The sequence below is a fragment of the Lucilia cuprina genome, chromosome 3 (genome assembly GCF_022045245.1).
Source record: "Lucilia cuprina isolate Lc7/37 chromosome 3, ASM2204524v1, whole genome shotgun sequence".
NCBI classification, from domain to species: Eukaryota; Metazoa; Arthropoda; class Insecta; order Diptera; family Calliphoridae; genus Lucilia; species Lucilia cuprina.
The window spans coordinates 64877591-64891144 of NC_060951.1; the positions used below are offsets into that span (position 1 = coordinate 64877591).

A 13554-nucleotide genomic window follows, 5' to 3' on the forward strand; every position below is an offset into this window, starting at 1 on the left:
AATTTTATATGCTTATTAAACACTTGACTTAATAAGCTTTAGTTTTTCTTAATTCATTTCATATATGCTTAGTTGCTTGGTTTAAATAGGCTTAAATTAAATTATAATATATTAATAGTAATAGCAAAAGAGTTTGTCTTTATAAACTAGCTTTTCTTTAGAAATATTACAGAGAAAACACAGAGAAATATTTACTGAAAATATTGGTTATGCTTGTTGTTAGAAATTTTTAATTAAAGTGAGAGTTATACTTCCTTTACTCTCACTATAGTAAAATTGTTCTTAATGTTTAATACATGTGTCCTGACAACATTTCCCTCATTTCCGTTTTTAATGGAAATGACTAATATGTCAAATTCTTAAGATTATAGTCATATTTTTTTAGTATCAATGCTAATTTCCTTAAAAATAAATACTATAAATTACTTTCTTTGTTTTTCCTAAGAATTTCAAGTACGTTCGTGTGCAGTCACCCACATGTGTTTGGGTAAATATTTATTTTAACCTATCTCTTAATGTCCCACATATAATTGACTTAATTTTTGTTTTAATGTATTATTTGTTTTCTCAGTTTAAAAATAAAAAAATACAAAATATAATACAAATGTATATGTATACATATTTAAAATTTTTTCATATGAACAGTCATACTGGGCATGTGCAACTTGAGTAGCACAAAACTGAGACATGAAATTTTAAACTCTTAACTTATGGTTTGTGAGTTAGTTGTCTTTTTCATTCATAACAAAAATGTCTGGCAAATTTACTATTTTGCATTACACTGGAAGAAATTTTGCATAAAGAAATAAATTTATTATTAATTAATATTATTCGCACTCAAGTCTCCATTTGAAGAAGATTTTTATTTCCTCAATATTTTTTTACATTATTTCGAGTTTGATAAAACTATTATTAAACTCCATTTAAACTGAAGACTAAACTATAGAATACATTGTAGACTTGACTATAAACTAGAATATAGACTAGGCTATAGGTTTAACTACAGGCAAGAATATAGACAGTGCTATCGACTAGACAATAAATTAGTATTAAGATTATAAACTAGACTATAGTCTAAACAATACTATAAAGTGGACTAAAGGCTAGATTAATGACTATATATTATACTACAAAACTAGACTATAGTCGACTTTCTATAGTCTATACTAGTCTGTAGTTTAGTCTATATTGCAGTTTATACACAGAGAAAACAGATTCGTTGTGATAGCCGAATTTGTTTCCAATCGAATTCAGTCGGTTCTAACAACTATCCCAAAATTCGATTGTAATTAATGTATAATTCGGTTAGTATTACTGAATATATGGTGTACACAAAAATTTTTAATTATTATTTGGTAATCTGGATTGAAATTATTGGTATTAGCAACTGAAATATTATTTATAGAAAAACAATTTGTGGATTATGTGTATTTGAAAATATATTTATTTTGTGTAAAGTATTTACAATAAAATATAAATATGTATAAACTTACAAAACGTATAAATATAAAATAACTTCTCCCCTTTTGCTTTGAGATTTTCATGGTAAAAAATAGGGATTTTGCTCTTGATTCTGCTCAACATTTTCAAAGGAACACTATCTTTCCACGCCTTTCCGCTGCTGTAAAATTATTAAAAATTATAGAAAAATAACACAAAGTAGATTATAAGATATAAAATACACCAAACATTACCTTTTTTTTATCCAAATTTCTGCATTAATTTATCCTCAAATGTAATTAGGTTTTTTATATTATAAATTCGTTTTATTTTATTTATTTTTGTATACGTCAACTATAATTACCAATTAATCGGTTCTGAACATCGAATTTGGTTCCTTTAACCGTAATTAAATTTTAAATAATTACTTCAATTGATAATTGGTTGCAGTGCTCAATATTTTTTACTTTCTACTGTTTTTCGGTTGTAGCGACTAATTTTTGATGTTCTTACGTTTTAATCCTAAATAAAAGTCGGCTGCATTTACTGAATTGCCAAATGAATTTAATAACCGATACAATTCAGTTCAAATTATTGATTTAGAAATTGTTAAAACCACAATTCGATTAGTATTATTGCTTTTTAATACTGAATATAGAAAATCAGTTAAGCATACAGTTTTTCAATAACAGCGATACAATTTTAATTAGTTTAACTAAATATTTATCATGGTAACCGATTTCCCATCGATCTGTTTTCTGTGTGTAGTTAAGTCAACAATGTATTATATAGTTTAGTCTATAATCTAGTCAATGTCTAGTCTAAGCTATAGTCTGGTTTATACATACACTATATATAGACTAGACCATACACTATACATTAAACTAAAAAAACTATACTGTAGACTTAAAAAGTCTGCAACGTGGAAGATAATGACTAGGCTATAGACTAGTCTATATACTACATTTTAACCTAGACTATAGTCTACTTACTTAATCATAGTATGTAGTTTATAGCATAAACTAGTCTAAAATATATTTTTATTTAGTCTATAGTTTAGTTAATGTCTATTCCATAATCTATTTTTTAGCCTGTAGTCTAGTATATAGTGTATACTGTATTCTACACTAACTATTGTCTATACTATAGTCAAGACTACGGACTAAAGTACTTATTAAAGTTTATAAGTAAAAAGTACCTAAAGCTGACTTAACACTAATTAAAAAACTGACATTAACATTAGTTTAAACCTAGTTTAACTAAATAGCAATTTGGTCTAAAGTTTAACTAACCTCAACTGTAGTTTTGTTAAACTTACTTCATAATAAACTTTAGCTTTCTTTCCCAATTTTATTTAATTCAACATAAAAAGTTAAAGCCAACATAAACATAAAAAGTAAAGGTCTAAAATTAAGGTTTACAGGATTTTATTTGTAGGCTTAGTTTTTAATGGCAGTTTCTCTAAGTGTAACCCATATACTATTATTGTATTTATGAGAAAAAATTAAACAAACAAAATACAACAATGAGCAGGAAATGTTCATGTTATTTAGACTATTTTTTTTAATTTAAAAATACAAAACCACATATTAAGCAAAAAATATAAAATTCAAAATTAAATAAATAACAAAAAAAAGACAATAAAGTAAAAAAAGAATAAGGTATATGATGGTTTTGGTACTGCAGTAAAAAGTATGTCAAAATAATTTTTATTTATTTAGTTTCTTTTTGTTTTAAAAAATTCCAGTTCGAAAAAGTAATAAAAAATAATAAAATTGCAAGTACTAAAGGAAAGATAATCAGTTTTGCTGTTAATAAACATGTTTAAGTTAATGATTATAAACAAGTTTAATAAAACCGGGATTTTCTGCTTCAATAATGTTGGCAAAATAAGTTTTAAATAACTGTAAAAACACGTGTGTTCTTAATATATTTTTTTGTTATGATTGGTAATAGTTGTTGGTCTTCTGCAATTTAATTTAAATATTTTGTAATTCATTGAAATAATGTGGTTTTAACAAGAGCAGCAGCAACAGTGGCTAACAACGCTGAATTCTTTTTAAATATTTTGTAATAAATAGCAGTTAATAGACTAACGTTTTTTTTTAGCGGTTATCAGAAACGTGGTAAAAACCCCTACTCTATTAAAATTTGTCACGCTTTTTCATATTAAAATGGTTTAAAAGAATAGAATAAATATTTTGCGTATTTGTAATGGGTAATCATTAGTTTACTTGCAGCTTCAAAAGGTTTTTAATTATATTTAAGCTGATTTTTTTATTTAGATGATTAAATTCATTTTAAGTTCTTTTGTTTTTTGAATACCAACCATTAAATGTTTGGAATAAGATTTTTATTTTCAAAATGAGAACAAAAGCTTAGATTGCAATATGATTTTTTTTCGTTGTTGTTGCTTAAGAAAATGCTGACATTTTTGTTTCCCACGTTTAAAGTGGCAATTTTTAGTAGACCAGATGAACATACATACATTCATGTGTTCACATGTACTGGTATGTTTAGTATGTTAACCTAACCATACAATTATTTGTGTTTGTATGTATTTAGATTAACAATATTTATATACATTTAATTTTAAATTCCCGGTTGCAAATTTTAATTTTTAGGTCAATTTATTTATTACATTATAGATTATGTTATTAAGTTATGGAGGTTAACAAACTACAATTAAATCTTAAAGACTGCGTCAAATCTGTCAGCTGCCTTTAAGTAAGATTACCTAAACGAATATTTAATTTCTACAGCTACCTTTACAGTATCTTTGTTTACACATAGACAGAGTTTAACTTAAGGTTATAATTTCACTTTATTAAGTTTAAACTATAGATTAATCAAAGTTTTTAAACAGAGACAGAGTTTAACTAAAGGTTATTTAATTTAAACTTTGGATTAGACAAAGTTTTTACACGTCGCAGTTTTAAATCTAACTATTCTAAATATATCTACAGCTCTCTTTACATTGACTAAAACAACTATCAATAAGTACACATTAAACTTAGTTTAACAAAATCGGGATTAAATCACCATTTAGTTTAAACATAGTTTAACAAAATCGGAAAAATCATAGATAAAACTGTAAATACTAAAAAAGTAATTTTATAGAAAAAGTAAAAATTTTCGATTAATTTGCTATTAAAAAGTTTAGTTAAACTGCAGTAAACTTGGTTAAGCAAAGTTTAAATAGGTTTCTGTTATTATTCATTTTACGCGGCTATTCCGTCTGTGTTAAATAACTTCTAACTAAGATTAGTTTAGACGTAGTTTAACTTAACTGAAGTAAGTAAATCTCTTCTATTATCTTAATATCTGATTATATTTTATCTTAAGGTTAATTTGTCAGCTTGTCTGACAGTTTAGCTTTGTCAGCTAAACTATAATTAATCCTAGTTTAAAGTGTTTTTAAATATTTTTTTCTTAATAATGAATTTTTTACTAACATCCAAGTTTAGCTAAAAGCGTATAGACAAAAGCCATAAAACAACCTAACCCAAGTTTAGCTAAACTACAACTGATCTAAGTTAAGTTGAGCTTTAAGTATTTACTAATAGTCTCTCAATTCTATATAAAAGCTCACAATATTTTATAATTACTACCACATGTCCTTAGCATTACTTTAAATAAGTCTAGTTCACACATAATTCTCAATTAGTTTAAAATACTTTTCTCTTAAAGATTCAGGTCACTATTTGCTCTTTAATTTCCTCAATTTCCAATTGGGTTATTTTTATCAACTTTTATCGTTTTTTTAAGTAGGCTTTTGGGTTTAAACTTAACATTTTGCAAATTTATTGATTTTTTTCTCTCTATTCAATTAAATGCATGTGGTTGATTGTTTCATTATTTGTTGATAAAGTTATTTAAAAATAAAATAAAACTAAACAATTTTGCTCTAAAAAATTTTTTTGCTGACCTTCCCATTGTTAAAGCAAATCGTCCCCGTCATTTATTTTAGAAAACGTTTGTCAGATATTTCCGTTTATATTTTACAATTGAAATTTATTTTGTAGGCGTTTATTTAGTTGTTATTTGTTTAAGAAAAAAAGTTTAATTTTGCTAAATAATATATAATTTCATTACAAACATACACAGATATAGAGTCATTCATTTGTAATTAATGTAAAAATGAAACACTTGTTATTTATCTATGAATAATTTTATAAAATGTATATTATTGTATAAAATAAGCAGAACTTTAAAGGAGTTATTAATGGTAACAATTTGCAAAATAATAACACAAAAGTTTTAAAAACATTGTTTACTAAACTATATTAAGCAGTTTAAGATTAAGCTTTGATAACCTAAGTTTATAAACTTTTAAAATCTTTTCTTTAGCACTTGGAGAAATTTAGTTTTTAATAAAATATTTTATTAAAAGTTTGCTTTACTATTTACACTTAAAGAATTAAAGGTGTAATATTAATGGGTATTTTCTTTGTATTGACGTAATTGTTTGATAATTTTTTATTGAAATAATTATTATTTAAAACCAGTTAAATTCCTTAACTGAATATCAAGAGTAGGTTGGTATGGTAGTGTGTTGTTTTTTTTTCTTTTTTTAATGGAGATTACGTTTCTAGTTAGAATTTTAATATTTCATTCAGGTGTTTATTTTTTTGAGTCGATACTGTATGGAGGAGTGTCAAGTAAAACTACATTTATTGAATAATAATTGTTTTAATTTTTTGCTTGTACTTGATATTTGTTTAAAAGAAATTACGTTGTTTCTATTAATCTTGTGTTAGATAAATGTTATATAATGTTTAATATGAGTAAATGTTTTTATTCTAATTTGTTTCTATTGTTGTCTAAATGGAAAATAGTTCTCATATTGAAGCCTTAAGAAAAGAACCTACATTTATCTTTAGATTTCAAGAATTTTTGTTTTAAAATGTAGTTGAATAGAACCCTTAAAGTTTAAACTACCTTTAAAGTTAGATTAACAAAACGAGCCTTAACTGAACATGGACCTCTAAGTTTATTTAAACTATAATTAATATCAGTTTTACTAACAATAAGTCTTGTTGGTTAAGCGCTCAAAAAACTAGATTAACAAAACGAGCCTTAACTTAACATGGACCTCTAAATTTACTTAAACTATAATTAATCTCATGGACCTCTTAGTTTACTTAAACTATAATTAATCTCTTGTGTGTTTAATATAGTTTTGGTAACATTTACGTTGGACCTTTTTTTCAGTATGATTTTTTGACTTGTTATTATATCATATCAGTTATTTTATGAGGATCGATCTATCATTGAACCCCCATATATTTCTATCAAATTTTATGAAGATCGGTCCATAATTGACCGGATCCTTTTTCATTAAACTAAAATTACGATCTTCTCTTACATTAGCAATTTATAAGTACTGCATATTAAGGAAATAACTGAGACGATTGATGAAGATTGTTATTGCAAAATTTCAAATTTGACAAGATCATTTCTCTTACAAAAAGAGTTATTTTTTTGTAAAAAAAAGCACTGAAAACAATTACCAATCCATCAATACATGTACTTTTGACATTGTATAAAGATAAAAAATAACTTTTATAATAATCTATGTAATTTATAATAAATCCGATCATACAAAGTAATTCATAACACAAATAATTCACTATGACACGTAATAATTTTTACCTAAACAGCAACAACAGAAAACTCGCAGCAAAACAACTAATTTTGATTGATCATCTTCAGCTTCACAAAAAAAAAAAAAAAAAAACAATAAATATGAAGCTGATCTTGCCACAACAACATGAAAGCAGGGTGTGCCACACTTCCAGCCTAAAACACAACAGCAGCCAACAAACAGCGCAACAAGAAAGGTATTTTTTTCTTGAAAATAAAAGCCCTCCACAGTCATAGAAGATTTGAAAAATGTTATTATAACAAAATAATAATAATGCTCCAATTTGATGATATATTAGTAACCACCAACCAAACAGCACCAAAATAATCTTGGTGAGAATTAAGCATGATTTTTCATTTTAAACAGAGTAATGTACATATACATATGAACATATGTATAAATGTAGTTATTTTTTGTTTAACAAAGAAGATTTATTTTGTTTTGCTTCAACAAAGACTTATAAGGAGTGTTGGAAGAAAAACGAAGATGATCAACTCAATTTTTCAAGAACATATTTTGACAAGCTGATATTATGTGTGGGTTAGGGATTATAGTTTTTGACTTGTCACTTTGTTATCTAGTAATAACAATAATTCATTTTGATTTTTCTTAAATAATCAAATTGACAAATATTGAAATTAAAATTTAAAATATGTATAAATAAATCTTTTAAATAAATAAAACTTTATTTAATTTATGATTAGTAATCTTTTTAAGTAATATATTTTATTAACTTTCAAAACAAATCAATCAATTTGAAAACAATCTGAGATAAAGTACCTGCTGTTAAGTGAAAAGAATTGTTTACATTTTTTGGTTTTCTAAAGTAATTTCTTTCTATGAGTTTTTTTTTATTTTGACCTTTTACAAGTGATTAATTACTTTTGATCTATCTATCCATCTTTCAGGAAAAGAAGTAAAGCGTTAAAAAATGTTTCGTTTTTTTTTCTCTAAACTTCAAAAGGTAACTAACTCATTTCAACGTGCGTGCAACAAGTGTAAAAGAAGGGCGCGTCTTTAAGAAATCTTGTTTTTGGTTAAAAGAAAAATTTTCATTAGGGTTTCTTTTACAAAGGTCATTGGGGTTCATTTAGTATAGTGTTTATTTGTTGTTTTTTCTTTACATTTTCTTTTAAGCTTTAATTAAAAATTTATGGGAATTTTTCTTGTTTTTATCAAATTGGAATTTTTTTAAATAACAAATTTTGAAAAACTACATGCATTATGATTACCATGCATTTTGATTGGTTGTATTCTCTGTTATCTTTAAGTAAATAATTAAAAAAAGGTATTTCAATTAATTTTTCTTTTTTAATTGTATGAGAATATTTAAAGTATTTATATGAACGAACTTTTAGAATTGTTTAGCGGTAAGTATTTAAAAGAAATTAAAAAAAATTATCATCTCAAATCATTTTCTGGAAATGTTGAACGGAAATGATAATTTAGATATAAATAAGATCTTATTGAAACATTACTATGGGGAATTTGTGCACTTTAGGTTCTATAAGAAGAAAATGTAATCATGTACTTTTGAGAACTAGGTTTTGAAATTTATTTCGTTTCCTTACACTTACTTTAATTGAAATTAGTTTAAATAAATCTTACGAAATTTTGTCTATTTATTGCATAATTTTTATTATATTTTAAACAAATCTAATAATTTGATGTGTTTTACCTGCAACCCTATAGAGGGTTAAATGTAAATATTCACAAGTAACAACGGAAGCCGTCATTAAAGCATAAATCTTATCTTTTATTTCTTATTTTAAAATTAAATATTTATCTAAGAAAATTCTTAAGGGAATTTACTTTGTGATAATATAATTTTGAAATTCTTGAAAATTTATCATAAAAATATGTGCTGTTAAAAAGATTAATAAAATATGCATATGAATGGAAAATATGACTTATGAATTCGAAATGATTAAAGAGACATTCTGAATATAAATATTTTTGCAACACTTTTTGGGTAATAAATTTACAGTTAAGTGCAGGAAAAGAAATCAATATTTATGAATTCAACAAACGAATTTCTAAGGAAATTAATAGGTGGCAGACAATTTGAAGAAGGACATATAACAGTTGTTTTGTTTGTTCTAGTCAAAAGGAACGTGACTAGAACAAACGTGTCGCCTTATAGAGATCATATATCAGAGATCAGTTATCAGAATCATATTATTAACATATAAAGTGAAAAAATTGCTATAACTTTTAAAATATGAATATGAAAAACTTAATATATATTTTACCAAATTTTACAAATAAATAGACAATTAAACAGATTTCATGAGTTAAAAGAAAAGTATTCAATTAAAATTGATTTGTAAAACAAATTTATTTCACCCCTCGTTAATTAATAAGATTAATTCTACAAAATATTCTATAAAAACTATATATCAACTTATGTAATGGTCATTTTAAGATATCCAGTCCTATCACAGAATTCCATTCCGATCGAAAGTGAAATTATAACTTGTAAATAAATCTATAAAAAAAAGATTATTTTAATAGTGTAATTTAAAAACTGACAACTAAATTCTTATAGGTTCATAGACTAATTATTTAAAAAATAATGTCTATTTTAATAAAAACTAGGTATAAAAAGTTAATTCGATAAATTTCAACAATTTTTTTTTTAATTTTTACAAAACTTTAATAAATATAAAAAAAAATATTGTATAAATTACTTTAATGCAATTGAAAGTGAATTCAAATTGCAACAGATTAAACAAAGTCAGAAAAACAAACACTTGTTCCAATTTCTCTTAAAAAAATAATTTTCTAAGAAATCACACATAAATCTAATGAAAAGCAATAAAGCTATCTAACATTATTTGTTTATCTAACTTTTCTTAGCCACCAAAAATAATTCACATTAAAACAATAACATAATACAGAAAAAAATAAAAGAAAAAAACTAACTGATAAGATTTGTTTGTTGTTTTTTTTTTTTTGTTTCGACTTACCTTTCCTGCTGCTTTTTTATAACGTCTGGTGGCTTCATTAATTAAATCCTTCACCAAAAGATTTCCATCGCCACAAGGCACTAAAATGCGAGTGTCACCAAAACAAACGGTGACTTTCATGTTGGCAGCAAAAAAATAATCACGTTTATCTTTGACTTTCTTTTGCGAAACAACAACAATAATAATAATAAAGAAGAAAAGACGACAAACACAATTACATTCGAGGCAAAAATGCAATATAGAAACAAATCACTTTTTTATTATAATTATTAAGTTTAATGTTGTTGTTATTTCTTTCTGCAAAATAGCAACTAATTTGTATTATTATTTATTTAATTTATTTTCTCTTGTAAATTTTTTTCTCGTTTCTGTTTTATTATTATCAATTTTACTTTGCAATTGCATTCACATAAAATGTTTGATGTTGTTGTTGCTCACTACTAGGTTAGTGTTGTTTATGCCTTTGTTGTTGCTATTATCAACGTTAGAAAAATATTCAACATAAAAAAGCAGCTGCATTGTTAAGAATTTTTTAATAGTGCTACGTTCTTATTGTTGTTTTTCTTTTGTAGTTGTTGTTTTTAATACAACACAGGGTTGTTATTACGAATTAGTAATAAACTAGTAAAGGGAGTTTGCTCATACATGTTTGTATGTGCGTACATGTCTTAAATGAACGAGAGAGAGAGAGAGTTTAATATTTAAAGGACACTTGCTCGAACAGGGAATTTTTGTTCACTTTATTTATTACATTAACAGCACTTGTTAGAAAGAGACCACAATACAAAACACAAAAACAAAATTTTTTTAACAAACTAACAAAATTTTGTGATCCTCCAATAAAGATAAACTTTTTATGGTTTTCTGTTGTGTTGAGTATAAAATACATAAATAAATTTATTTTGATTTGTTTAAACTTAGGCTTTATCTGTGTTGTTATTGTTTTCGTTAATGATTCATTTTGTGTTCACAGAATTTTTTTTCATTTAAAAGGAATGTCCGAGAGTAAATAACACTTTCAACACGCACTTTTATCGATTCCAAATTCCAACATTAGATTGTTAATAACTATACTCAGTTCATTTTTATAAACATTTTTAATAATTTATTATGAGCTTTTTTCACCAACATTAATAATTATGTTGTTTTATTTGTATTTGGTTTCATTACTCAAACTCTAAACTTGTTTTTCTTATTTTTTTATTCTTGTTGTTGTAGTTTTTGCACTTTGTTTTAGCACGATATTAAGTCGTTGGTTAATGTAAATTCTGATAGATTTCGTTGTTGTTTTTCTGATTTAATACAACATTATGGGATTTCGTTTAATTTATCTTTTATTTCAAAATTTCGTTAATTTCATTTATTAAAGAAGTTATGCAAATGTTTAATCTTGGTTACTCTTTTAGTAATTATAAAACTACATTATTATTTTTAGTAAAACACTAACGCGCGCGCTCTTTCTTTTAACGACTTTACACGTTCATGTCAACAACTCGTTTGTCGTGTAACGTATTTTTCTAATTTTGTTTTGTTAGTTGTTTTATTTATTTTACTTACCTGTACTTTTTCATTCTTGTAGTTTTGTCGCCAACAGGGTTGTATTCTACATACATAAACATCTGGCTACACTATACAGTATACTTTTTTTAAACACAGGCGCCATTTTTGAATCATAACATATACAAAAACTTAGTCTTATTAAAACCCTGAGCTATATGAAGAAAAACTGTCTGAAAGAATGTAGTATTGAATCTATTAAATTGTATTGTATTGTTCTGTTTACATTAAAGTCAGTTTGTCGCTAACAGGGTTGTATCGACAAGGTTTTTCTCTAACAAATTGTTAAATTATGACACGCCCTGTTAATAGAGGAAAATTGGCAACTCTTAACAACTACACGTGAAGTGAAATGTCAAATTAGTTTGTTTTGTTTTTTATTTGAGCTTCAAAAAATTTGTAAAATTATTGTAAAATTCTTAAAATTATAAAATTTCTAATTAAAAATGTCTGTCAAAATTAAAAAACAAAAGAAAGTTAAGACCGGTGTAAACAAAACCCAGAAAAAATTAAGTACAACTACAAATGTAAACGAAACAATTGTAAGTGATAAAGAAGAAGAGGAAACTATGGAGGAGAATCTTTCTGAAAATAATGAAAAGTCCAATGAGGAAGAAGTAGATGATGGTACTGGCTTGGCTCATGAAAGTTCTATGGACGAAGATGATGAAATAGATTTGGGTAGTTTACGGAAATCTGGTTTGGATAAACCAAAGAAGAAACGCAAGAAGGGAATTATTTACATATCCAACATACCCAAACACATGAATGTTACCCGCATCAGAGAAATTTTGGGGGAATATGGCAAAATAGGTCGTGTGTATTTGCAACCGGAAAAGCTGCCGGGAGGTAAGTTAAACTATAATTTGTAATAATAGCCATAATCAAGAATAAAAGGACCAAATTGACGTCGATGTTTTTGAGTTGTTGATATCTGCATATACGGAGGGATATCACCATATATTAAAATTGTTTAGTCAAAAAACATTTTTATTCATAAATGCTGAAATTTAAAATACATAGCTATAGACGTGTTATTAAAAACAAAGGTATCACTTAAGTTGTTAGGGTCGTCAGACATTAATTCTTGACTTTGATTCACACAGAGCGCATAATAGGACCAGGAATGTAGAATTTTACGTCCAATTAACTTTTATAAAATAAAAGTTTTATTTATTTTAAATGAATGTAGCTTAATAAAACATTTTTAAAATGTTTTGTCATCTAATTGCAACTATTTATTCTTGTTTAAATATGTACATATCTAGATATAAACAACTTAAATAACTGTCTTTGAAGTTATTACCAATTCATATTTAATTATTTCTCATTGTAAAACATTTTGCATTTTTAGGTGATGACAAAAAGAAGAAAAAACGTAAGCCCTTTGCCCGCCATTTTACCGAAGGTTGGGTAGAGTTCGAATCGAAACGGGTGGCCAAACAAATTGTACCTTTATTAAATAACAAACAAATTTCCACACGTAAAAAATCACAATTCTACGATTATCTATGGAGTATGAAATATTTACCTCGCTTCAAATGGTGTCATCTTACCGAACGCATGAACTACGAACAGGCCGTACATAAACAACGTCTCATGACAGAGGTATCACAGGCACGCAAGGAAACAACATTCTTCCAAAATAATTTGGATAAAAGTGAATTTATTAAGAAAAAAGAAAAGAATAAACAAAAAATGGAAGCGAAAAAGTTAAAGAAACAACAAGAGGAGAAGTGTAAATAATAAGGAAATAAAAACAAATGTTAAAGTGAATATTAAATAAGTGAATCAAACAATAGCATTACTGCAAACAAACTAGAGAAAAGTATGTATAATTAAATTAAACAACAAGATGCAATCTATTTTTGCGCTCAATAAAACCAATATGAATGCATTTATTTTAAAAATGTTAACAATGATGACAAATCCACAAGAACA

At 25.5% G+C, this 13554-nt stretch overlaps 2 protein-coding genes across 3 annotated transcripts in view; one reads left to right on the plus strand and one right to left on the minus strand.

The window, feature by feature from the left end:
* LOC111675056 (partitioning defective 3 homolog) overlaps positions 1–11553 on the minus strand; it is a 76572-nt gene extending 65019 nt beyond the window's left edge. For both annotated transcript variants that reach the window (XM_023435778.2, XM_046947565.1), the window contains exon 1: positions 10057–11553. In XM_023435778.2, the coding sequence (XP_023291546.2) occupies positions 10057–10176 (120 nt within the window). In that variant the 5' untranslated portion in view covers positions 10177–11553. The remainder of the gene's footprint in view (positions 1–10056) is intronic.
* A 419-nt stretch (positions 11554–11972) lies between these two features.
* Positions 11973–13436, plus strand: LOC111675011 (pre-rRNA-processing protein esf2-like). The gene is made up of 2 exons (XM_023435714.2): positions 11973–12462; positions 12968–13436. Exons 1-2 carry the CDS (start codon positions 12060–12062, stop codon positions 13357–13359), a joined length of 795 nt encoding a protein of 264 aa, XP_023291482.2. The 5' UTR covers positions 11973–12059; the 3' UTR covers positions 13360–13436.
* The last annotated feature ends 118 nt before the right edge of the window (positions 13437–13554 follow it).

Coding starts and splice junctions, on each gene's coding strand:
- LOC111675011 (XM_023435714.2), top strand. CDS start 12,060: ATGTCTGTCAAAATTAAAAAACAAAAGAAAGTTAAGACCGGTGTAAAC. Junction 12,463..12,967: donor ACCGGAAAAGCTGCCGGGAG/GTAAGTTAAACT, acceptor TTGCATTTTTAG/GTGATGACAAAAAGAAGAAA.